General features: G+C 41.5%; 1 protein-coding gene across 2 annotated transcripts in view; it reads left to right on the top strand.

Annotated features, from left to right (window-relative positions):
- Positions 1–27,312, top strand: part of RET (ret proto-oncogene) — a 95,374-nt gene that overhangs the window by 32,551 nt on the left and 35,511 nt on the right. For both annotated transcript variants that reach the window (XM_061450212.1, XM_061450204.1), the window contains exons 3-6: positions 14,215–14,466; positions 16,107–16,400; positions 17,215–17,456; positions 19,203–19,404. In XM_061450212.1, the coding sequence (XP_061306196.1) occupies positions 14,215–14,466; positions 16,107–16,400; positions 17,215–17,456; positions 19,203–19,404 (990 nt within the window). The remainder of the gene's footprint in view (positions 1–14,214; positions 14,467–16,106; positions 16,401–17,214; positions 17,457–19,202; positions 19,405–27,312) is intronic.

Genomic DNA, 27,312 nt, shown 5'->3' with positions numbered 1-27,312 from the left:
AATAGTCACTGGAAACCACGGTGCTTTTGGACTGATTCATGAAAGCTTAAAGCTGGAATCTTATCTTTTCCCTTGAAATCAATGTTTATTAAATTGATAATTATTTTAAAACTGGGGAAATATGCAAGGGACTGACACTCTGCTTCCAATCACTTTCATCTTTGCTAGCCGGTGTGTGGGAACTCCTAGCAGAACTTGTCAATATTCATTCCAGAGCAGAGCAACAGGAAAGCCACAAAATACTTTTAAGCAACTCTGCTGTCACTTTTCTCATACTGAAGCCTCATCAGAAAAGTGAGCAATTGTCCGGTACCTTTTGCTGTCCTTCACTCAGAAAAATATTAGTGCATCAGCAAAAGAAATGTGCACCAAATGTGCGTAAAAACTGACACCTGTGGCTGGTTAATGCTCTGGGAAATAGCATTGGTGCTCATCAGTGAATCTCTGAGACATGAAGATTGATTTATATGCTGGACATCTTATTCTGCAGCCCAAAACTAGGAGAATATTATTCAGGAATGTTCTAAGGTACCCAGCTTAGTTGATTGTTGTATGCATTTTGCATCATACATGAAGTGTCAGTGGTTACAGTCAGTGTGGATCCGTGTTAAAGCTGAAGCTGAGTTTCTTACTTTCAGTGAGGCCTGGGTTACGAAACAATGTTTTAGGTCACCTTTTCCTCCCCAGAAGAATAATCTCTGGAGTTCTGCTCAAGTTTTAAATGCATTTTGTTACAGGCGTTTCAATATGTTACACAGATCAGGTTGTATTTCCCCCTTCTTCCCTTTCTCTCAGTTTTTTTTTTGTTGTTTTTGTTTGTTTGTTTGTTTTTTTAATTCCAACTGCAAATTGGAACTTTGATCTGAAATTTCCTAATGCAGTATTTTTTTTATCCCATGTAGCATGAGAATCCTGGGCGTTTAGTCCAGCAGGTTACTATTTTTCCCATTTCTTTTCTTTCTATCACACTGACAAATTCTAGGAAAGTTTAGCTTCAATCTTGAGTCCTGAACCTGTCAACAGAGAAGATTTGTGAAAGCAAGAGTACATCCTGCTGTGAGCATTTTATTGGTAGCTGTAGCATAGAAAGAAATCTGGAAGTTATAAAGGTTTGTATGTTGTGGTCTCTTTTTGGCATGAAATATAACAGTTATCATTAATGATGAAATGAGAATAAGTAAGTGTATGCCTTAAGTTTAAGCTTTGTTAAGTTTTTACAACAAATAGCATGAAGCCAGGCAGCTATTTATTCCTAATCCAGGGAAACTCTATTTCACAAAAATCGTTCATGGAAAAGTCAGTGCACTTCAGTTTTAGCCATGACACAAAACCCTGCTTGGTTTGTTGATGTCAGTGTTTTTGTGGTGGTGGTTTGTGCGGGTTTTTGTCGTTATTTTTTTACTTGCACAGGGCAGAGTTTCTGAACAGAGAGACAGCCTGCAATTTAAAATCTACATTTTGGTGGTGTTCAGTTGAAATCTGAACTTCTATTTTCATTATGGTTTAAAGTCTTTTAGCTTGTGAATATTACTGCCTCGGTAAGGAAAGAGGAAAAGCAGAGGAAATGAGTTTTTTTTCTGACAGTTAAATTTAAAACATGAGCTTTTGATGAAATGGTGAAGCAAACACCTTTGCAGAGGAGCTGAAAATCAAAATGCCTTGATAAAATGTGCATGGGGATACTCTGCTGGTATCTCCATGCTGCTACTGACCTGATTACTTCTTTGTGACTGGAGATGCCACTGGAGGCATTTTCAGCTTAGAGCAGAAAGTATCAATTTCTCGAACTGAGAAAGATGTAAATCTATAAACGTCGTGCTTCAATATTCTCTTTGGGTTGGGCTGCCCAGGGACTGGTCACTGTATGACCATAGTACTTCCTTTGACTCTGGGACTGTCACTTAGACTCTGTTTATACACCAAAAAGGTGTGATCAGGATGACTACTCTGATAGTTCAGAATAGATGTTAACATCAAGGACTGTCTGTGTACATGAGTGCAACCCAGGGCTCTGTACAGTCCTCAATGTAGTAGAAATTGCTGATAGTTAAAGATAGTAGGTGATCAGAAGTTACCTAACAGAAATGCTGCTGCTTTTCAGTTAGTGAAACCTTCATCAAAAGTGATAGAGAAGAATTGCCTTCTGTTGGCAGTGGAGGATATAAACATGGGACAAAGATTTAACCTGGAAGTGAAATCATTTCTAAAGTAAAAAAGGCATTGAAATAGCTATCAGATATGTTAACGAAATTCAGTCTTTAGTAAGTGGAGAATTGTTTTGTATCTGTGATTGTTTGGCAGTCTTGATTGTCTGGTATGCCCTGTAGCAAGGGACTGGGCTAGAACCCAGAAGTTACTTAAAGGAAAATAAAACTTTTGTAAACTCCTGTAAAGGCCCCTGCTATTTCAGGTTTTACTGCTGCTTTTATTACTGGGGGTTTTGGGGTTCTTTTTTTTGTTTGTTTTTTTCTTAAGACTTCTCTAGTTCATTCCTATAACTTGTCAGGAATATAACGTAGTTTGTGTGTCTCTTAAAGCTAGTTGAGAAGAGCTGTCTAAAAAAGCCATCAGTGTCAAACCCCATATAATTAGTGTTATGTCAGCCCATTTCCAAGCCTTGTCAATACAATTTCTGCCCTTTTGCTGACAGCATTTATGCTTTACGACAACAGCATAATGACTAGCTACTGTGTGGTAATAACAAGAAGTCTCCAGAGAAGTTTTTCTGTTTTATTAAACAGTGATATTCACAGCTGGGATGCAGAGGGTTCTTGTCTTTTCATTCATCTATTTATTTAAATGATGGCAGATGTAACATAGACTTTTATGAAATTATTTTAAAAGTAGGTCTGTATTGTGCAAGCACTTAAGAAAATATTCTCTGCCAGGGTATCTTCAGGAGTTGGAGGTTCAAGTGCAGATGTGTTATAACAGTATCTTAGGTCTTGTATTTTCATTTGACGCATGCGTTTATATTAGGAGATAACATAAAAAAAATGAAAATAACAAAATGACAAGACCTTATTGTCTGCATTTCATTTCACAGATAATCTAAGATAATAATCTAAGCCAAAATGTTCTGTCAATTAATGACAGAATTTTAAATAAATAAATAAGCAAGCTCACAATTACACTAAGATTTCACTTCCTGGATTGAAAAATTGAATTGCAGGCTCGTAGCTCCCTGGAGTGTTTGGAAAGAGAATAGCAGCTCTTAATAACAGAACACTTTTCCTGTGAGAGGTGGATGCATGTGTCATTACCATTTCTCTGGCAACTTTTCAACCACCAGCAGCAAAAGTTTTCACTGATTGCCTCCTGCAGTAAGTCAGTGATGATACTGCTGTCTCTTTCTTTAATGAAGTGCAGGAATTGGAGAAAATGAGGGAAGCCAGAGATATTATATATGGATAAAATACAATTCAGGCTGAGCTATTTGCTATGTCACTACATGAGGTCTAGCAGGCTAATTTTTATACATCTGCACTAAATACAGAAAATAGTTTTTCCAGTTGAACAGTGGAGAATCCTAAGTAAAGGAGTTGCCTACTTGCTAGAAAGCAAGAATATGCTGTGGACACCTTTTCTCTGAAAATCAGACCCCTCTTGCCATGACCCACGTAGAGGGGTTGCTGTTGTTGATCAAGAAGACTTCGTGCAATTACCCCAAAACAATACTGTTACTATTGGGTCTGGGGTTACCATTTTGTCAATTGTTGCAATCCAGTGAATGGGGAGGGGAGGAAAAAAGCTATCTCTGAGAAATACTGGTACATATTTTGCTTGAGTGTATTTGCCCTATGAAGATGGCTCAAGCATAGGAAGTAGATGGCTGTATTTGTGGTCATTAGAATTAGGATTGCACTGAGCTGTCAGAAAGTGATCCCTGGTGTCTGACTCAGTCTGTAATTGACAGGAAGACTCATTTTCATTTTGATGGTGCAGAATCAAGTGCAGCTGGAGGGAAGGAAATGGGGAAACTTGATACAAAGTAGTAATGGAACATAGGAGTTTGTGCGTATACAAACCTTTGTCATAAATCAACAGTTAATTGTTTTTCATTCATTTTCATGAGTTGGGATTGTGAAATTTAGTACTTTATATTTATTAAGGAAGCAGCATAGGGATGTAAATCTGTATCTTAATATAGGAAGTGCATTATGATGCTGATCATCTCTTTGACTAAGATAATGAATTTAAACTTATTTGTCTTTACCTTTAAGGATGCATTCATGTTATCAAGTATGCATAAAAATTCTGCAGATAAGTGTCTCATGATTTATTTTTATTTTTTTTGTGAAACAAATATATTTAGTTGTCAGTGCCTTGTTCTCCTCCAAATTACTGCTACAATCTTTACCTTGTGTATGAACTCAGTGCTGTTGGAGTAAATATATGTGAAAGCTAATTAAAGTATAATGAGTTTAGAGCACTTGTACATCTCAAAATCGTAAAATTCGCAACTAATAATGTAGTGACATACAACTAGTGTGTCATTTTTATCACAGAACAGCAACACATACATTGATGGTCTTCTCTGGCTTTTCATTATCACAGTCTCTGCATATACATAATGCTTAAACACATTCTAGAAGGCACATAGAGAGTGTGCACAGACAGTGAATAGAAAAACAGTTCTTTACTTTTAAAATTAGAAATAAAAAAGCTGACTGAGTTCACCTTCTTGTCTTGGCATCTCTTGTAATATAATGCAGAATAATTCCACTTGCCAGAAGTACGAGCAACATGAATGAACCTTGAATGCGTTGAGTTGTAGGAGTTCATTGAAAAGAGTTGAAAATAAAAGAAAGTAAAATAAAAATTGAAAATAAAAGAAAATGACTAAAAAAGTGGTAGATAAGGGTAACCTAGTGGTTGCAGAGCCTGTCTACGACAAAGCCTGGATTTTAATAAAGATGTTATTCCAACACTTATACTCAATTTTGCCTTTCTTCTTGATAATCTCATCCATTTTCTGAAAATCTATATAATGCAAGAAAGGAGAGGACCATTTAAAATGTAAAATGAACCTTTAATTACTTGAATCTCTTATTTGGGTGTTTAGCAGTGCTAGGTTAGCTCCTAGTCCTATCCAGTTCCTGATGGGGGAATACATTGTAGTAATGTAAGAGTATAGTAGTGTAGCGTATAGTACTGCATGTTATACATTACTATTGCAATTTACCTTTAAAAAAATAATTAAAATGGTACCTAGGATTGTACAAGATGCTTCCAGTGATAGGGAACTTAGAGCAATCTCAGTAGAGATGCTTCCTGTTTTCTGATGTTGACTGCTGAAACTTTGTCTATCTCCAAAGATTAAGCTACTATTTTTAAAAATTAATTTATCTTATTCTTAGTGTTCACTTTGCTTTAGATACATTCACACTGAATAAGATGCTATTTAGTAACAAAAATGTGATTTGCATTATGTCATGCAAAAATGAAAAAAAATTGTAAAAAATATTTCTAATTAAACTTACATATTTAATTTGGGAAAGGCTGCATGGTTTATGCTTGGGGTCTCAGTTTGAACCTATCATTAATCCTCTTTCTTTTATTGTTTGTATAATTGTTAGAGAGTAATATCGATATCTTGACATTACGGATTTGTGGATTGATGTTTCTTTTATGTTTACAGCCATGGGCTTTATGGTCCTGCAGATGACTTGAGCTGAGAAGTATGGAAAGCCTCTTATATGGACATTACAGTGTTTCCTTCTGTATAAACAGGAGGCACTTCCAGGTAGTCCTGATGGTTGTTCTAGCTGAACTATTTAAAGAAAAGAGATTATTGAAAATACAGTTGTGTGTGCATATGCATGTGTATTTTCTTAAATTACTAACTAACATCTTTTTTAGGATCTTATTTTAGTCTTGATACATAAATAACTATGTACATACACATTTTCAAACTTCCCATGTTTCAAGTGAAGATTTTTAGCTGTCATCCACTGTAAGCAAGCCCAAACAAACCCTCAAGCTTTGTGGCTTTTAGCATGGGCACTCTTTGTGAGATCATTTCTCCGATGCTTGTAAACTCAGGATTAGTTGTTGAAGCAAAATACAAAGAGATCACAGGAAATACAGATATGATAAATCATATCCGGACAAAGATGAATTGGAGTGGTATAAAAATGAAGCATTATGTCTTTTGTGCTGCCTTGTAAACACCCTAAATTCCATCCAGAGGTAAATAAATTATATTAAATATTTATTAATATAATTTGTGCTGGAATACAATGGTCCGTTTCCTTGTCTTACATTTCAGCTCTGCACTCATACAGAGCAAATTATATCTGAGTATTCTCATGAAATTAAACCATAATTTAAAAAAGGAGTATCTAATCACATAAATAAGGAGGGGTGACAGAATCAGGATCTGAAGAATTTTCAGAAACACCTGCAGTCTCTTACAAAAGCTTTCCATGCAATGGGATGGTTTAAGTTAGTAACACTGGTATTTACAGCAATGAAGCATCAAAATCTGGCCTTCTTACTGAAGTAAAAAAAAAAAGCAAACAAAAAAACCATAAGAAAGTAAGACAAAGTAAGATTTTCTGAAACTTACCTAGAAATATGGGCTCTAAAAAGCAAGTCGTAGGCACAGGTTTGACCTTGTGTGAACTGGGCATCAGTGAACTAGGAGGTAAGAGTTTTAGTAGAAACATTGTCCCATTCATTCTGTGGTAGATAGTGTAGTAGGTAGAAGATTTTTCATTCTTCAGTCAAAAATGAAAATCTCACAAGTCCAACTGAAATATTTTCTTTTTGACAAATTTAGGGTCTCTCTTTGATCCTGACATTTTTAAAGTTTATGTTCAAAATGCCTGATATAGGAAGCAAACTTTTTGTCTTATAGAATCAACGAGGTTGGAAAAGACCTTCATCTGCACTGTTTTATCCTTCTTTTGGCTTTACCAGGTCTATCTTATTAATGTGTTATGAAATTCTTTCTCATTTTCCTTACTAGCAGGTTAATAGAGGTTGTTGACTGAGGGTTCGGGGGTTTCTTTTTGTCTAATATTTGTATCTACTTAATTTATGTGTTTTCAATGTAAAATTCAGGGTGGTTTTCAATATGAGCATGGGAATCTTGTGAGCAAAATCACAAGAGAGGCAATTAACTTTAAGCAGACCAGTGTAACAGGTCTGGAATATATTCTAGTTAAGTATTGTTTTCTGCTTACCGTCACTTTGTAAGGACCAGTTCCTTCTGGAAGTATCATATTCTGTCAAACATATGTGTTTCACTGATACTGCTGCTATTGAAATTCATTCTGTAATTCTCTAACAACTGTGCTACAAAACAGGTAAAATTTAACGATTACCCAGTTCCATAAAGTTTGAGCATGCTTTCAGAAAATTCTGGAACTAAACTCTACAGCATTCCTTCCCCAGTCCCCTCTAACCTAGGGTCTGGACAAGCAGCTTTATAAAAAGGGAATTAATTTCAATTTCACTTTAGTACAGCTCTCTGGTTCATATCACATCTGCTACAATTTCTGTAATGATCAGCTTTAAAGTAACACCCCTAAAAATAAATAACATTATGCTGCTGAGCCGTGTTAATGGCTTGCTAGTTAACTGTGTCCCAGTTCTTCTATATGTCATTGTTGGAGTGATTCTCAAATGTGCTAGGAGCTACACCTAAGCACTAATGCTGCAGCCTAAACTCAGTGAGGTGGTGACAGAATTTGACTTGACTTCTCTGTATAGAACCAGGAGAAATTTTTAATGGTATTTGTGCAGGAAGCAGTCTCCTGGTAGTGATGGTTATACCCCTAGGGCAGTCGGTGAGGCTGCCAGACCCTGGTGCTTGGTTGTGCAGGTGCATGGAGGGAGGGGTACAGTAGATGTAGGGTCCCACCACCACTGGTGCTGTGTCCCTGCCTGGCACATGCTGTCTCATGCTATGACTGTGTGGTCAGCCGAAGAGCTCCCTTGGAGAGAGGTGGTGAGTGAGGGAAACTGCATAGCACAAGCTCTTCTCCAGCCTGCAGTTTCTGACACTGAAACTCCCTGGCTTAAAAAGGAAGCTATCAGCTTGTGCTCTGCCATGAACTGCAGGTACAAGCTGAGCTCCAGAGCTGTTCCTTGATGGGTCCCTTTCAGTGATGTTCAGATAGCCTTTTCAGGGTGCTTTGTTTAAACCATGGTTGTTTTGCCTTTGTGAATATTAGTTCTTCGAGTGGGTATGTCAAGTGATGTGCAACTTGGAAAGTGATGTCTATTGGATATAGTTCTTCTGTAGTAACCCTGTAAATGAGTCACAGTGTAATGATAGCTAGTGCAGCGAGGAGTTCTTCATTTAAAATTCTGCTGCTGAACCAAAGGAAAGGTTGGAGTAATTCCGTGTGTAATGTGAAGGTTGTTCTGTCTGTTAAACCATCTCTGACTGAAGAAACATTCATGTAAATGCTGGCAAGCCCATTTTTATTCTTATGGGATGGGTCAGCCTGTGTTAGATGGTGGATATTGTTTTGAATACATTGCAGGATGTTCAGTCCGCAGAGTGTTGTTTCCAGCCATGCTGTTCCGTGCTACCTTTCCATTAAGTGATAGTGATTTTTCTAAATTATTGACTTTTTGGTTTATGAAGGTGAGTTTGTTTCTTAATTCTGCAGGGGCTATAAAAGGGCATTAAGTGGGCAAGTCCTTTAATTTAAAATATACAATTGCATTGCTGCTCTTGTTTTCTGATGGATCAAACATTGGGTATATTGATACTAGTAATGGAACATAATGGCTACACGTCAAAAGTAAAGATAATTATTTCAGGAATACAAAACTAACCTTGACAGATAATTGCTTTTTGAAATCTGATGCAGCAAATGGGGATTATTAACATCAGACTCCCATGTTCATCTATTATTTCATTAAATCCTGTATGTTGCAATGATAGGGCTATCATTGCATTAAAAGCATACCCCTTTTCTGGGAGATGCATGATTCTTGATTAAGGATTTTTGATTGCATGAGAGCTTTCTGTCCTTAATAAATCATTGTGTTGTCATTCAAAATGCTGGAAAGCTCTGAGTAAATTTTGTCAGATGTGGGTTATATAGGTGTATATTACTTGTTGAATGAAAACCAACCCTTGTTCCATTTCTGTGTTTCTGACTTTTTTCAATCTTATGTTCTCTTAAACTCACAAAGCAGTCCTTGTGTTTTTTAAACGCATGATCATCCAGCAGGCATTGAGAGATTTCTGAAGATTTTTTCATCTACTGGAAAAAAGTGTAACTTTTGACATGAAAAGAAGGTGGAAGGTAGCGAGCGCCCAGGCTAGGGAGAGTCTTCAGATTACGTGAGTAATGAAACCCAGAAGAACTTTAAAGAGATATGTCAGATTTCAGTCAGTTGAAGTCTTTAAATCAAGAGCAAGCCTTTTGTTCAAATGCATGGGGTACCTTAAATCAAGCAGCAGTCATTTGAACTTTGGATTTTTGCTATGAACTACATAAGACATCTGTTTATTTAGCTTGAGGAAAATGATTTGGCTGAGAACCTTGAATACAAGCAATGCGGTGCTTTCACAGTTTCTGTGGGTTTAGCTCTTAGGTTTTCAATTCCAGGTTCAAGAGCGAGCTAGCTGCTGCATTTTACTGACCAGCAGTTCACTTACCGCTACAGCCTGCACCGGCATCTCTTCAGAAGAAAAAGTCACAGATGGATCTTTTGTCTTGTGGACCAGGGTGATGGGATGCTTCTGACCAGTGACACCGCTATGTGCTACTTGTCTTCTCTTCTCACGCTCCCTAATGTGCTTTGAGACTCTGCAAGTGATGCACATAGACCTGAGATGGTTTTCTAAGGACTTCCCTAAGCATGTCCTTTCCCAGAGCAAATTTTCTGACTGGGATAATTTGCTCCAAAACAGGTTTTCTGAAGTCTGCAATTGTACTTTGAAAGATGGTTACAAACATTGACTGGGAAAATGTCTTAACAGTGATGTCTTCCTTCACACTAATAAAAAATTCTATCTCACTTCATTTTGTGACTAAAAAGCTGAACTACATTTTTCATCATTGTGGTCGATGGTAAGAGTATAATGTTGCTGTAGTCAGTTTAACAGTTTTCATTAAGAGTAGTCCACCAATGCTACTCAAGACTATGGTGGTAAGGATAAAAAGCACTAAAAACATGGAAGTTTTCTACAACAAATTTTATTTAAAAAAAATATTTCTATCAAAAAAGGCATTATTTACCTAATCATCCATGACTGAGAAGAAGCACATGAAAATTTGCCTTATTTCAAAATACGGTGAAGTCTTCAAAGAATATATAGTCTCATTTCTCCACTCTCATCTGCTTTCTCTCTCTGACTTGGAAAACTGCTGTCATAGCTGTATCTGTTTCCTGTAGGAGCTATTAGTCGGTAGCACTACATCCGCCTAAACATGATCACTTTTCTGTATGTTACTGATGTGCTAGTATCACATAACGCTTTTCATCCGTCAGAGGTTGCTGAGTTCTCTGTGCTGATTGTAGAACAAAGCACTGAAGTGTCCTCTTGAAGAAAGTTCTGGGCTCCCAAAATATTTTAGTAACTCTCTATTTCTCTCATGTAACTCATGAATGTTACAGAGGACAACCTTCTTGTGGTGCATTTCAAGGTTGTAACATGAAATACTTCTCCACTTTTGATTCCAAAGCCAGAGAACTTCAGCCATCAATTTTGACCATAACCAGCTCAATTCCTCTTTATTTAAATGGCAGATTCAATAAAAAACTCCACCTGGCTTCCATAGGAAGCTTGCACAAGTCCTTTTTATTTTTTTTTCAGGACACAAGGAGCTGTGGCCAGGATTAGAACCTCTTCCTCCTGCAGCATACTTGCCAGATGACAAGGTTATTGAATCTGGTTTTAACTTACTATGGCTTAAAGGAATGAACACAGCTCAGGGAAGTGGGTGCTACTTTTCTACTTCAAAGGTCTCCTATGAAATCAGCCTCCAAAGATTTACATGCAGAGTGTGGTTTTGACTTGGGCAGTCTGTTGCATACCTCTCATTTCTTTCAGTGCTTGAAATAGAGAGTGACACAAACCACATTACAAAATCCCAGCGATTTCAAGATCAGCAGCATTGGGTGAACCTTGTTAAAAAATCCCAGCAATTTCAAGATCCGCAGTGCTGGGTGAATCTTGTTACATGACTAAATTCAATTTATATTTTTTCTTTTACCATCTAAGTTTCAACAGTATTGTAAAGTCTCTTCAGATGCTTGTTTTCTAAGTAAAACATGAAAGCATTTCATATCCACTGGTGTCACTTAAAATTATCCTCAGGTGTTGTCCTCAATGAAATACACACTGTGCTAAAAACTATAGCTTTTGATGGACAGAATTTAGTTTCATCAGCTTTCAGGTTTGAACTGGGGAGAGAAAGATCATGCTTCTACTTTAAATTTCTTAAAGTGGCTTTTACTGATTTCTTAAAGTGGCTTTTCTATTTGTGAAGAACATTTCTGGTTAATCAGTGATGCAAATCCTAAGTTATTTCAGGAAGGAATCCTTCTCCTTTTTCAAAACGTAGATCATTGTTCTGCATTTCTGTTGTCTACAGAGGTACCAGATTTCAATATTACAGGATTTTTTTTTCCCTTTTTTTTCCCAAGAACAGAGAAGAATGCTCCTGTGAACTGATGCCAAAGTATTTCAGAGTCTGCAGCGTAAATACTAACCTTAATCTTTCAGATGCAGAGCAGTCAGGATGCTGACTTCTGCTGAGGTGTAGCTGCATGCAAAGTTTCAGACATTCAGGTGGCAGTGCCGGTCATAATTATGCATGTACTTCATTAAACATGACTGTACATAATTGCATGCAGTGTGGGCCCAGATTTGTAAAGCAAAGCATGTAAAAATTAGCACACTTGTGTAAGATGAGGAAATAAATAAATCCAACCTAAAATATCCTGGGTTTCTCTTTTCGAATTTTACACTTTACCTGTACATATTATTTATATATACTCTGCGTTCTATTTGCTCCTTTTACTGGAGGTGATTTCATGTCTTTGCCACTGTGCCAGTTCTTGCACTGCATGGTCTGTTTGTGATGCTGAGCACACAGCATTGCTGGCATTAGAGCTGTTCAGACCAGTCTTAGAAATAAGGAAATATTTCTCTGCCCTGTAACTAGCTTTGTATGAGCCTCATTTCTTTGCATCAATGGGTTAGAAGTAATTTTTTAGTCTTGAGTGGTGAATTTCAGTGCTGGATATGTTGTGAGGAAGTTTTCATAAGTCTAAAATCAGGTTTTTATGTAAAATAGTTCAAGGAAATTTATTTGCTTGCACTGGGAGTGGGCTTGCTATTTGGGTATCCCTTTATTCCTCTTGTTGACAAAACAGTTTGTTGGAACTTCTGGCAGTGAATATTTGCCAGGTTTGCCTTCACTTCAAAACAGACAGAGGGACTAGGAAACTATTTAGAATTTATTATGGATGCTCAGGAAACTTACCTCACAAAAAAAAATGATGATGATAGCACCAGAATCGGAAGTAGTACTTTTCTTCGAGACAGGGGTCATCAGGACTTAATGCTTTTCTAAAACTCCCGAAAAAATTATTGTTGGCTTTCCTTTGAATGAACAAATTTGGAGCAAATTCACCTACTGTATTACTTTAGCACTTTATTAAAAGTTTGTTGCAAAATATATGTAGAAAAAATAATGGGCCTCTGTAAATCTCATGGATGTAATTGCATCCAGGGATACTGATGTCGTGAAACATTACAAGGTACAGTGGTTTCTGTGGTATTTCCAAATGAAATTAGAGGTCTCTTGTTTACAGTTTGTTTGTGGTCCTGTCCATTCAGTAAACCAGTGTATGGATCCAGTAATAATAAAGAATAAATATGTGCTATAGCCTGATGCTATTTTGAAGAAGTTTTGGCATTATATCTCTAATTTTACTGCTGTATTGCCATCATTTCCAGGTGTATCTGGCTTGATTTATGATATTCTTGTATTAGTAACATATGAAAATCGTTATTACTTTCATTTGTTCAGCAGATGAGTAAATCTTTTATATGCCTTACTCCTTATCAAATCAGATTAAATGATTCAAAATTCTGTACTATGCAAGTATTCTTTCCTACCTGAGTGACTACTGACTGTTAGTGCAGGTGAAGCATGAGCAATAGTTCCAGTATTTCAGTTCTTGTGAGTGCAACAAGTATCACTTTGTACCTTTCTTGCTTACCAAGCATTCCACTGTGATTGTATTTGCAAGCAGTAGAATTGGAAGGGAAGTACTGGAAAGGGGGAGAGAGGCAATTGAAAGTGACCTGGTAAGATGAGATCATCTGAAGAAAGAGGTATCTAAATCACAATTGAACCCTACTAGATGTAACTGTCAGAGGGTGGAGGGAATTGGAGAGAAACAGTGGGTCAGTCACAGCCAATGTATTAAAAGTAAATTATGTTCCCCCCCGCCCCCCGCCCAGTTCAGGCAAGTCAGTTCTCTGCCTTCTCCTCTATCATATTCAAAATACTTATAAGACTTTTATATCAATTTTATTTAAACATTTCCCATTTTCAGAACCAAAAGTATCATGCTGTTTCGAAAGGGAGGGAGCCACAAAAGGACTGTTATGTAAGAGAGGTTGCAAGGCATTGCTATATTTCTGTGTTTTCTCTCAACAGAGAGTGCATTTAGGTTTTTAAAGTATGTGATTTCAACAAAAGGTTTTTCCTTCTTTGAATACGATCTGTGAGATAATGGAATTACATCTGAGAGCTCCAAGTATGAACTTAAGTACAATTTGACAAGCAGAGCTTCATTGATGGGGCTTTGAGCAATCTGGTCTAGTGGAGGGTGTTCCCTCCACTTCCCATGGCAGGGGGGTTGGAACTAGATGATCTTTTAAGGTCCCTTCCAACCCAAACCATTCTGTGATTCTGTGATTAAGCGTTCTGCTTGAACTGGGCCATGTTTACAGCAAAGCAGTTTAGTTTTCATATGATTTTGTAACTTGAACATAAACCATAGGCCAAGTTTTTTGGTGGCTGTGCTCATGATTTGAGTGAAGTACAATTGTGTTTATATACACCACATGAGGATTTGCCTTCTTACACGTCTTTTTTAACACTTTTTTAATCCTTCGAGAATGAAGCCTTTGGTTATTTGGAACTGCATCTTTTAAGAGAATGCCAGCACAAAAATCATTTAACTGTGAGCACCTCTCCTCTTGTGTGCCTTCCTTTGCAGCTGCCTTTGGTCTCTACTTCCCCAGGAAAGAGTACTTGGAAAATGTTTACATTGATGAGCCAGCAGGTACACCACTCCTGCGCATCCACACCTTGAGGGATTCACATGGAGAGGTGGCCCACTTTCATCTGTGCCAGAATCTCATCATTTCTCGAGCAAGATCGCATGAAAATAATTGGTTTCAAATCCGAGAAAAAACAGGACTTCTCTACCTCAGTAAAAGCCTGGATAGAGAAGACTTCAACATGCTGTGTAAGTATGAGAAGACTATCTTTTCTTGTTGAAGTATTTCTTGTTAAAACAAAGTATGATTAGATCATGAGGTCTGTCCATTACCATATGAGCATCAAATTTGGAGAAAAAACATATTTTCCCTTTTAAAATCAGAAAGCAGACCCAATGAAACACACAGCAAATTCAGGAAACCATATGCCAAAGCAATCACTGCCCTGGAACAGATCCAGCTGCTCACACTATGGACTTTAGTACGGTGGGAAAGTTGCCTTATTTGAAATATTTTTTCTGCATTTCACAGCTGTATAAGTCACAGCCGTACATAGAGATTTGCTCATCTACTGGTGCAAATTAAGCCAATTCCACTGTGCTAATGCTGGGCATTTAGTGCCCAGACCAATGTAGTTAGATTAGTTAAAATCTCACCTAAAACATCCTTGATTGGTAACATGGATTCACAAAGTACCTTTGCATGTTACACCAAGCAGCAGCCCTTAGAAGAAATGGTTAAGTATATCTCTCCCCTTTTTTGAGATTTGGCATTGTTAGAGAAGCTTACCACTGAACTACAGAAATGAATTATCTTTTTTTTTTTTCCCCATCTTCTTTTATACTTTAGCAGTAAATTGGTTTTGGTGATTTTGATCTATGAGGAAATTAGGTATCATTAGATAGTGGAGGAGGAAATGGGTGAGGAGTTAATGGCATACCACTGTGATCAGTTGCAGAAATTCTGCTGTGGGAGAGAGTCTGTAGTAGCTGTCTGGAGTTTTTAAGAGCCATATATCAATACTACCCTTTGACTTAGGTGCCTTGATGTTGAAATGTTCAACTTCAGACACTCACTGTTATATTTTTTAAGGGCTGAGTGCTTGATATCTCACCCATTTTTGCTGCATTTTTGGTACTCAGTGTTCATGAATATCACTTAGCTATTTGTAACTGAACAAAGGAAGAACAGCTATCCAGAACTTGAGGGCCTTGTTTTGTCCATATGGGTCAAAGTGACTTAGAGCATCTCTTCAAGTGAATTAGATCTGCTACAGAAATACTATCATTCCATCTGTAGTCAAACCAAGGTAGTGAAAATAAATAAAGCTTGAGGTTTTATTTGTAGATGTCACAAGTTGATGTCTGTGTTATCTTTTGACCAGCTCTTTATATTTCAAAATTATAAAGCAATTTGTCCTCTAAATGTAAATAATTTGGCCCATATCCTCAACTAGTATAAACTATCAGACTTAAATGACAGTAGTTACGAATCTCTCCTGAGTATCTATCCCATTTCATGCCCTTTTTTTTTCCCTGCTGCCACCCCACTCTGTTGTAGTCCTTCCAAAAACCAGTCCTATCAATAAGCTGATTACTGGTAGTGACCTGGTTTATGTCAGTGTCTTACAGACAGAATATATCATTCTGTGAGATTCTGATAATGTAAAACTGGTGCTAACACCTATAGTTTTTTGCCTTACTGGGGTTATTAAGATTAAAAGTCTTCCCACCAACAACTAGCTCACTGAAGAACTGCTTCTGCATAATAGGACTATATGGTTGCTTGTGCAATAATGGACTAGAGTACAAAATGACTAAAAATCTTGGTTCATTACCTGCAAAATATTTTTTTTTGGCTTTTTGTTCTTTTATTTTTTCCTCTGAAGCTGTAGGAAACTGGATGCCATTATCAAAGGTGATGCTGTATGTCTTCCTTTCATCCCACCCCTTTCAAGAGAAGGAATGTGACTCGGCTACACGCACCACAGTTTTCCTCTCCTTGATGAATGCTACTGCACCAGCTTGCAGTTCCCTGACAGCAAGGCAGCTTTGCTTCACAGAAATGGATCTCTCCTTTCACATCAAGGAGAATAAACCACCCGGCACATTTCATCAGCTCCAGTTACCCTCAATTCATCATCTGTGTCAGAATCTTAGCATTTCCTACAAACTGCTGGCAGGTAAAACTAGAACTGAGCCACTCATGTACCAGCAATAGATGTAAACAGCTGCACTCTGTTAAGATCTCTTTTGTAGTAGATCCTCTAGATTGATTCTGTAAAGGAAATTCTATTGCAAATATGAACTCAACCTGAAGATTTTTGCCTTTGAGATATATAGGGATGGGAAGAAGGTCTGTCCCCTTCCCTAGGGAAAAGGTTGGGTTTAGAAGTTTGCACCAGCTAAGAACAGACTGGGAATATCCTGGGTTTTAAAATGTGCTGCTTCTAGATCATGGAATGGTTTGGGTTGGAAGAGACCTTAAAGATCATCTGGTTCCAACTCCCCTCCCATGGGCAGGGACATCTTCCACTAGGGCAGGTTGCTCAAAGGCCCATCCAGCCTGGTGTTAAACACTGCTAGGAATGAAGCATTCGCAACTTCTCTGGGTAACCTGTGCCAATGCCTCACCACTCACAGTCAAGAGCTTCTTCCTGATATATAATCTAAATCTCTCCTATTTTAGTTAAATGCCCTTGTAAAAAGTCTTTTCCAAATTTCTTGTAGGCCCCTTTTAGGCGCTGGAAGCTGCTCTAAGGTCTCCCGAGCCTTCTCTTCTCCAGGCTGAACAAGCACAACTCTCTCAGCCTGTCTTCAGAGAGGTGCTCCTCTTGTGTTGAGGGTCCCAGAGCTGAACACAGTATTCCAGGTGCCTTTTACCATGCAGTCCAAAATGGATTTACGGGATTGCAAAACGGTATTAAAGAAGAAAACCATCAGAGTCCTACAGTGGGAAGTGATAGCAGCTATTTATACTGAGGCTCTGTTTTTCAGCTGAAGGTATACCCTTCCGATACAATGAGAACACCACCGGTGTGAGTGTGACACAGCGCCTAGATCGAGAAGAGAGAGAGAGATATGAGCTGATAGCCAAATGTACCGTGAGAGAGGGCTTCAGGGAGATGGAGGTGGAGGTGCCTTTCCTGGTGAATGTGTTAGATGAAGATGACTCTCCGCCCTTCCTGCCCAATGGCACTGATACTGCAGATGCTGTCGTGGAGTTCAACAGGAAAGAGGTAATCTTCTTCTTTATCTAGTTCCTAAAGTAGGACCACAGCAGTGGGAGGCATGCTCTGGGTAGTGGATCTTGGCAACAAGCAAATCACCGCACTATGATCTACAGCCCTGTGACTGTAAAATGCTGGGTTTGTAGGATTCCTCTCTCCTGAGTTGTACCTTACTCAGACCCCAAAGAAAGAATTAAACAGAGTAAGGGCATGTCACCAGTTCCTGAGGCCAAGATGGACCATTGCTGAGATTGTGGTCAGGATCACTGTATCTCCCTATACTGAGGTCTGCTCTGTATTTGTTACGGAGTTGCTTCCCCCGGGTAACTAAATCTGAGTGGTGTTAGGGCAACACTCAGAAGAACATCTGTGTGTCCTTCCCGTATATGCAGATCTATGTAAGATATCACAGCTTTACTCAGAACGTTTATTAGAATGCTGTACCATTAACAGAAAGTTAAAAGAAGCGGTTGCCTTGTGCAAACACTGTACCTGGCAGTGGTGTTTCCAGGGCCAGGCTGTTAACGGAGAGCTCCAGGATCTTACTTTGGTGGTGCTTTTCCACTTTTCCTTTACCATCACCTGTCCCAGTGATCTTTCAAGAGGCCTTTCAAGAGGTTTTAACCCCTGGGTGTCTTTGTGTGTGCCTCCTGAACATGTACACCCATGTATATGTACACTTCAGTAGAAAAGTATACAGGTTTGTTCCTTGGCTCTTCAGTAGGAGCAAGAACACTTTATAAGTCAGTGGTATAGAGAAGGCACTCTGGTGGTCTCAGTGATGTGTTTTCCTTGAGGGGACTTCTATTTAGTAACAACATCTGTTTTTTTTGTAGTCAGATTTCCCTTCAAAGTACATTTTGCTCATATTTGTGTCTGGAAGGGGAAGAATGATTTTGGGAGTTTGCTGCCACCTCCCGACTAGAAGAAGTGTTGACAAGACACCTGCGAACATACCACATTTGCCTGGGGATACAGTAATTCCTTTTTACTTCTGAAAAATTTGAGGCATGGGAGTTCTGTTTAGATCTGAATGACAGAAATTGAAGATCTCCTGAAAGTGTTTTATACAGTAAAATATTTTCTTTGAAATTACATGCCTACAAAGTGTTTGGAACACAGTGAATTTCACTGGCATTTTGCAGTGGAAAAAAAAAGGCATATTTGTAAACTTTCAAATTTTTCTAATACCTAAGTGAACTTGAAACAACAGAATGGCTAATAGAACTCTTAAAGGCCTTGTGGCTTCAGTGTCTCAGTAGAGAACAGCAATCTAGTAGACTAAGCAGAAGACGGACAATCCAGGTCACTTTTGTCATTTGGGTAGTGAGTTTGACCTGTCTGAATGTATTTCATGCCTATTAAGTGTGCATATTACTTACCTGGTTTTGGGTTGTTTTTTCTTTAGTAGTAGTGTAGAATAATGTTGATTTAAAAAAATTTAAAAAATCAAGAGCTTTCAGGTGCACTCATTTCTTACCTCAAAAGTTTAGCACTGTGTTTAGATATAGACTGATATGGTGACATGACAAGATGATAAGTTTTTTTTTAACTGTCATCTTCTTTTGATCTTCTAACTCAGATCCAAATAGGTGTGAAATAGTGATAACCTGAAGCTTAAAATAATTTTGAATGAAAGTAGGCTTGAGAGAAAGTTGTAAGGTTTTAGTTGGCCAATATTTCAGTCTCCCAAACACATATCAGTTGAAAAAAGCTTTGGGTAATTCAGCAATGTCATTTATTATTTTCTTCTAGGGAACTGTTCTTGCAACGCTAACTGTATACGATGCAGACACAACACCTATTTATCCCCTCGAAAGCAGCAGAAAGAAATACACAGGAACCATTATTACTGACGATCCCTGGATGAGTGAAACATTTCGGGTAGAGCACATCTTTGATGAAATCCACTTCAGCCCAAACGGCAGCCAAGTGAGGGGAACTCGACATGAGTACAGTAAGGTCTCTTTCTTCAAATAAAGAAGTTGCTTGGTAGTAATTGACCGATAAGCTCTTGAAGTTTTCCAAGTATTCTGTAAATATTGAGCCAAAGAAAGCTGAGAAATTTCCAGTTAAGCAAACACTGAGTTCTAAAAACGTACTGAAAAAATTGAGTTAGTTCATCTCTGGAATAGGGAGCTGGTGGCGTGATGTTGTGGATGCTGAATAAGCAATAAGTTCTGATTGCGGAGTTCTCAGTGTTACAGGTAGAAGGTAAGAGGACTTCTTCAAACATCTTGAATGGCACAGAGCATAACTCTGTAGAAGCATATTTTCATTTTTAACTTGCCTTCTGTTTCCTGTTAGGGATAACTTTGATACATATGATTTTTATATGTATCATTTTACTGGAATTGCATCAAAATTTTGGGACTCTATTTGGGAGGCCAGGTCTACTGGAAACTGGTGGAGCGTCTTAAATCGAAGGGGAAGAGCAGTTTTGGTAGGAGGCTTGCCAGGCTGGTCAAGAAAGCTTTAAACTAGATGTGTTGGGGGAGGGGGGCATCATTCCATCCCAACACTCCCAGTCAGTTGCCAGCACCTATAATAAATGCTCGGAGCAACGTAGAGATATTTCAGCTCCTCTAGCCAATGAGCTGGTTTCATTTGGAGCTCAGCTCAGATGTCTCTATACAAACGCCTGTAGCATGGGGAACAAGAGGAATTAGAGATGTGTGCATGTCTACGGGGATATGATGTAACACATATCACAGAAACATGGTGGGATGGCTCCTATGACTGGAGCGTTGGAATGGAAGGTTACAGGCTCTTTAAAAAAGACGGGCCTGGCAGATGCAGAGAGGGATTTGCAATTTATGTTAGGGATAGGCTGGAGAGTATGGAACACTGTCTGGGGACAGATGAGCAGTCAATAGTTTGTGGGTCAGGGTCAAAGGGAAAGCATCGATGGGAGACATTACTGTGGGGATCTGTTACAGACCGCCTGATCAAGAGGACTCTGTGGATGAAGTGCTCTATAGACAGATAGGAACAGCCTCACGCCCACAAGCCCTTGTCCTCATGGTGGACTTCAACCACCCTGATATCTGTTGGAGGGATGGTACGGCCTGGCACAAGCAATTCAGGAGGTTCCTCAATTGTGTGGAAGACAACTTCCTTCTGCAAGTAATAGAGGAGCCAACAAGGAGAGGTGCCGTGCTTGACCTTGTGCTCACCAACAGCGAAGGGCTGGTTGCAAATGTGATGCTCCAGGGCAGCCTTGGATGCAGCGATCAAGAGATGGTCGAATTCAACATCCTCAGGACAGTGAGAAGAGCGTGCAGCAAGCTCACTGCCCTGGGCTTCAAAAGAGCAGACTTTGGCCTCTTCAGGAACCTGCGTAGTAAGGTTCCATGGTATACAGCCCTAGAGGGCAGAGGGGCCCAAGACTCTTGGCTGATATTCAAGGATCACCTGGTACAAGCTTAGGAGTGTTGCATCCCAACTAGAAGGAAGTGCAGCAGGAGGGCCAGGAGACCTCCTTGGATGGATAAGGAGCTGCTGAGGAAAATTCAAGGGAAAAAAGAGGCTTATAAAAGGTGGAAGCAAGGACAGGTGGCATGGGAAGAGTACAGGGATGTTGTCAGGGAAGCTGGGGACCAGGTTGGGAAAGCTAAGGCCCAGTTAGAATTAAACTTGGCTAGGGATGTTAAGGATAACAGGAAGGGATTCTGGAGGTACATAACAAATAAAAGACAGACTAGGGACAATGTGGGCCCTCTCCAGAAGCTCTCGGTAGAGCTGGCTACACAGGATTTGGAGAAGGCTGAGGTACTGAATGACTTCTTTGCCTCGGTCTTCACTGCCAAAGGCTCTGACCACACCACCCACGTCTTGGAAGGCAGACACAGAGACTGTGAGAAGGAAGACCCTAGGCCCACTATAGGAGAGGATCAGGTTCGAGACCATCTTAAGAACCTGAACGTGCACAAGTCCCTGGGACCTGATGAGATCCATCCGTGGGTCCTGAAGGAGCTGGCAAATGAAGTTGCAAAGCCGCTGGCCATCATATTTAAAAAATCATGGCAGTCAGATGAAGTTCCTGATGACTGGAAAAAGGGAAATATAACCCCCATTTTCAAGAAGAGGAAAATGGATGACCCGGGGAATTACAGACCAGTCAGTCTCACCTCTGTGCCTGGCAAAATCTTGGAGCAGATTCTCCTGGAAGGCATGCTAAGGCACATGAAAAACAACAAGGTGCTTGGTGACAGCCAGCATGGCTTCGCTAAGGGGAAATCCTGCCTGACCAATTTGGTGGCCTTCTATGATGGGGCTACGGAACTGATGGACAGGGGTAGAGCAGTTGACGTCTTCTACCTGGACTTGTGCAAAGCATTCGACACTGTCCCACATGACATCCTTGTCTCTAAACTGAAGACACCTGCAGTACATTGATGACATTATTGTGTGGGGTGATACAGTGGAAGAAGTCTTTGAGAAAGGGAGGAAAATAATCCAAATCCTGCTGAAAGCCGGTTTTGCCATAAAACAGAGTAAGGTCAAGGGACCTGCACAGGAGATTCAATTTTTGGGAATAAAATGGCAAGATGGACGTCGCCAGATCCCCACAGATGTGATCAACAAGATAACAGCCATGTTTCCACCAACTAATAAGAAACACAAGCTTTCTTGGGTGCTGTGGGGTTCTGGAGAATGCACATCCCAAATGTCCTGGGTTCAGCAGTAGCAGTCATGTTTCTCCTCCTTGGTAGCTGGTGCAGTGCAGTGTTTTGACTTTCGGCTCGGGAACAGAGCTGATAGAGATGTTTTGGTTTGGCCAAGGACTTTGTGAGCCTCATGCTCTGCCAGGGAGGAGGGGAAGCTGGGAGGAAGCAGAGACAGGACACCTGACCCAAACTGACCAAAGAGCTATTCCATACCACAGCACGTCATGCCCAGGATGTAACTGGGAGTTAGCCGGAAGGGCTGGGGGACTGCAGGGTTGGAGGAGGTATCGGTCGGAGCTTGGTCGGGCTTGGGGGGCGAGTGATCGGTCGGTTGGTGCTGAGGTGTTGTATTCTCTTCGCTTGTTATTTCCTTTATCATTATTATCATTGGTGGTAGCAGTAGTGATCTCTGTTATACCTTAGTTACTAAACTGTTCTTATCTCAACCCGTGGGAGTTGCATTCTTTTCGATTCTCCTCTCCATCCCTCCGGGAGTAGGGGGAGGGAAAGAAGGGGGGGGTGAGTGAATGAATTACCTGACTGGGTTTAAACCACGACAGTTCTTTTTGGCGCCCAACGTGGGGCACGAGGGGTTGAGATAACGACAGATCTGACTGGATTAATAGTCACTCATCACAATGATGATTTATTGGCTCTCAGAGTTGTTTCTCTTGATCTCACAGCTTCAGAGTGTTGTAACTTACGTAGAGCCGGTATTTGGTGTGTTAGTGTTTATCAACTGTGGGGCCTGGGCTAAGGTTCTTGTCTCACTGTGCTTTATGGCAATGGCTTGTAATACGGGCGGGCTCCAGCAGCAGGGCGGGACGGACGTGGCCGTGGACTTGTACCTGGCCGTCCGGCTGCTCTTCACCGTCCTGGCCCTCACCCTACTCTCCATCTTCGTGAGGCTGCGGGGAGCCGAGGGGGAGCGGCCCCGGGAGCCGGCGGCAGCCGAACCGGCCCGGGAGAGCGGCCCCGGGGACCAAGCGGCGGCGGGAGCGGGGCCGGAGGCCGCGAGGGGACGGCTGCCGGTGGAGGAGGTCGGGGCGGTCGAGGAGAGGAAGGAGGCGGCTGCCGAGCAGCGGGAGAAGGCGGCGGAGGAGCCGAGCCCCGCGGCCGAGCCGAGCCCCGCGACGGCCGAGAGCATTCCCCGGCAGCCGCCCGCCGAGCCCCAGGAGGATGCAGGAGACCACGCAGCATTTCCCAGCAAGGCAGAGGAGGAAGAGCTGGACTCAGGAAAAGAGAAGCTGGTGGTGGGAGAGCCGGCAAGCACAGCAGCTACATCAGCCCCAGTGACAAGTACAGCAGCATCGTTTGAGAGTTCTGAAGGTTTTGAATGGCCTTTGGGTATCCTTGGGACCTGCCTGCTGATTGTGATGGGGATCAGCATGTTGGCACACACACAGGCTGTGTTCTACCCACAACCATTTTGTCTGATCTCAAAAGTTAAGCAGAGTCAGGTTTGGGTCTTGTCTGGGGTTAGACGACAATTCAGGGGGACCAAGAGGTTTTCCCCAAGGCTGGACAGTCATGAGTGGCAGGGTGTGTGGGACAGTATGGGCAAGTATCTAGTCCACTGGGCCCCTCCAGTGCTTTGGAAGCATCGGAGATGGAAGGCAGCTGTATGGAGTCCCCAGCAAGAAGCTGCAGAAACTGCTTAAGGGGACAGTGAATTATTTTGAGTGGGCCCATGGCACTTCTGGCCATCAGAGCAGAGATGCAGCACAAAGATGGACTCATGATCGAGGGGTGGACTTAGCAATGGACACTATTGCCCAGGTTATTCATGAGTGTGAACACTGCACACAGTCTCTCCTGCTCTGGAAGACTGTTACAAGAGATGGAGCCTGACATGGACCAGATGGACGCAGCAGCTTTATAGGGACTGGTCCATGCACTAAGATAAGAGTGCACCGAGATAAGAGTGATGGTATATTGAAAATGTGGGATCTGAGCATGACGTGAATGGTATGGAATAAGGGGTGGATAATGTCCTGTGTTCAGCAGTAGCAGTCATGTTTCTCCTCCTTGGTAGCTGGTGCAGTGCAGTGTTTTGACTTTCGGCTCGGGAACAGAGCTGATAGAGATGTTTTGGTTTGGCCAAGGACTTTGTGAGCCTCATGCTCTGCCAGGGAGGAGGGGAAGCTGGGAGGAAGCAGAGACAGGACACCTGACCCAAACTGACCAAAGAGCTATTCCATACCACAGCACGTCATGCCCAGGATGTAACTGGGAGTTAGCCGGAAGGGCTGTGGGACTGCAGGGTTGGAGAAGGTATCGGTCGGAGCTTGGTCGGGCTTGGGGGGCGAGTGATCGGTCGGTTGGTGCTGAGGTGTTGTATTCTCTTCGCTTGTTATTTCCTTTATCATTATTATCATTGGTGGTAGCAGTAGTGATCTCTGTTATACCTTAGTTACTAAACTGTTCTTATCTCAACCCGTGGGAGTTGCATTCTTTTCGATTCTCCTCTCCGTCCCTCCGGGAGTAGGGGGAGGGAAAGAAGGGGAGGGTGAATGAACGAATTACCTGACTGGGTTTAAACCACGACACCAAATTACAGTTCAGTTTTAAGCCCTCTCTGTCGTGTGACCTGGAAGAAGAATGATTTTAAATGGGGCCCTGAGCAACAACAAGCCTTTGAGCGAATTAAACATGAGATAGTTCATGCAGTAGCCCTTGGACCAGTCCGGACCGGGCCAGATGTAAAAAATATACTGTACGCTGCAGCTGGGGAGAACGGTCCTACCTGGAGCCTCTGGCAGAAAGCTCCAGGGGAGACTCGAGGTCGACCCTTCAGCTTTTGGAGTCGGGGATACAAAGGATCTGAGGCCAGCTATATCCCAACTGAGAAAGAGATACTGGCAGCCTATGAAGGGGTTCGAGCTGCTTCGGAAGTGATTGGCACTGAAGCACAGCTCCTTCTGGCACCCCGGTTGCCTGTGCTGGGCTGGATGTTCAAAGGCAGGGTCTCCTCTACACATCATGCAACCGATGCTACATGGAGTAAGTGTGCTGCGCTAATTACACAACGAGTTTGAATAGGAAATCCCAGTCATCCAGGCATTCTAGAAGTCATCATGGACTGGCCAGAGGGCAAAGATTTTGGAATGTCACCAGAGGAGGAGGTGGTGCGCGCTGAAGAGACCCCACCATATAATAAACTGTCAGAAAGTGAAAAGCAGTATGCCTTGTTTACTGATGGGTCCTGTCATATTGTGGGTTAAGCATCGGAGATGGAAGGCAGCTATATGGAGTCCTGGATGACAAGTTGCAGAAACTGCTGAAGGAGAGGGTGAATCGAGTCAGTTTGCCGAGGTGAAAGCCATCCAGCTGGCCCTGGACATTGCTGAACGAGAAAAGTGGCCAGTACTTTACCTCTATACTGACTCATGGATGGTGGCAAATGCCCTGTAGGTGTGGTTGAAGCAATGGAAGCAGAGCAACTGGCAAAGCAGAGATAACCCCATCTGGGCTGCTGCACTGTGGAAAAATATTGCTGCCAGGGTGCAGAACCTGGTGGTGAAGGTATGTCATGTAGATGCCCATGTACCCAAGAGTCGGGCCACTGAGGAACACCAGAACAACCAACAAGTGGATAAAGCGGCTAAGATTGAAGTGGCTCAGATGGACTTAGATTGGCAACATAAAGGTGAATTATTTTTGGCCCGGTGGGCCCATGACACTTCAGGCCATCAGGGCAGAGATGCAACATAGAGATGGGCCCGTGATCGAGGGGTGGACTTAACATTGGACACTGTTGCCCAGGTTATTCATGAGTGTGAAACATGTGCTGCAATTAAACAAGCCAAGCGGTTAAAGCCTCTTTGGTATGGAAGACAATGGTTGAAGTATAAATATGGGGAGGCCTGGCAGATTGACTATATCACACTGCCGACAACCTGCCAGGGCAAGTGCCATGTGCTTACCATGGTGGAAGCAACCACCGGGTGGCTGGAAACATACGCTGTGCCCCATGCCACTGCCCAGAACACTGTCCTGGGCCTTGAGAAACAGATTTTGTGGCGACACGGCACCCCAGAGAGAATTGAGTCAGACAATGGGACTCATTTCTGGAATAACCTTATAGATATTTGGGCCAAAGAGCATGGCATTGAGTGGGTATATCACATCCCCTACCATGCACCAGCCTCTGGGAAAATCGAACGGTACAATGGGCTGTTAAAAACTACACTGAGAGCAATGGGTGGTGGGACTTTCAAGCATTGGGATACACATTTACCAAAAGCCACCTGGTTGGTCAACACCAGAGGATCTGCCAACAGGGCTGGCCCACCCCAGTCAAAACTTTTACATACTGTAGAAGGGGATAAAGTTCCTGTGGTGCATATGAAGAAATTGCTGGGGAAGACAGTCTGGGTTATTCCTGCTTCAGGTAAAGGCAAACCCACTCGTGGGATTGCTTTTACTCAGGGACCCAGATGTACTTTGTGAGTAATGCGGGAAGATGGGGAAGTCTGATGTATACCTCAAGGGGATTTGATTTTAGGGGAAAACAGCCAATGAACTCAATTGTGTGCTGTTGCCTGCTATGTAGCACTTTCATAGCCCACCACCTAGATGTCTTCAGGTCACCAGCGACTGGCCCTAACTTCCCTCCTACCATCATCCCAACAAAGAATGAACTTTGATGAAACCAGACAAGTTCTGTAGTATCATCAGTACGCAACAATCCAACACTGCACACAGCCTCTCCTGCTCTGAAAGACTGTTACAAGAGATAGAGCCTGACATCATTGACTGGATGAACTCAGCAACTTCATAGGGATTGGTCCATGCACTAAGGAATGATCTCTTTCTCTCTCTTTGTGTGTGTGTGTAAGTGTATATACATATTATATGAGACAAGAGTGATGGTATATTGAAAATGTGGGATCTGAGCATGATGTGAATGGTATGGAATAAGGGGTGGATACTGTCCTGGGTTCAGCAGTATCAGTCATTTTTTCCTCCTTTCTAGTAGCTAGTGCAGTGCTGTGCTTTTGACTTTCCGTCTGGGAACAGCACTGATAACACCGATGTTTTTAGTTGCTGCTCAGTAATGTTTACTCTGACCAAGGACTTCATGAGTCTCATGCTCTGCCAGGGAGGAGGGGAAGTTGAGAGGAAGCAGAGACAGGACACCTGACCCAAACTAACCAAAGAGGTATTCCATACCACAGCACATCATGCCCAGT

Source organism: Pezoporus flaviventris, unplaced genomic scaffold (assembly GCF_033815535.1).
Source record: "Pezoporus flaviventris isolate CSIRO_AGI_PZ_B2104156 unplaced genomic scaffold, CSIRO_AGI_Pfla_v1 ptg000001l, whole genome shotgun sequence".
Taxonomy (NCBI): Eukaryota; Metazoa; Chordata; class Aves; order Psittaciformes; family Psittacidae; genus Pezoporus; species Pezoporus flaviventris.
Note: the sequence above shows the minus strand (reverse complement) of the source record. Positions and strands in the feature narration are given on the sequence as shown.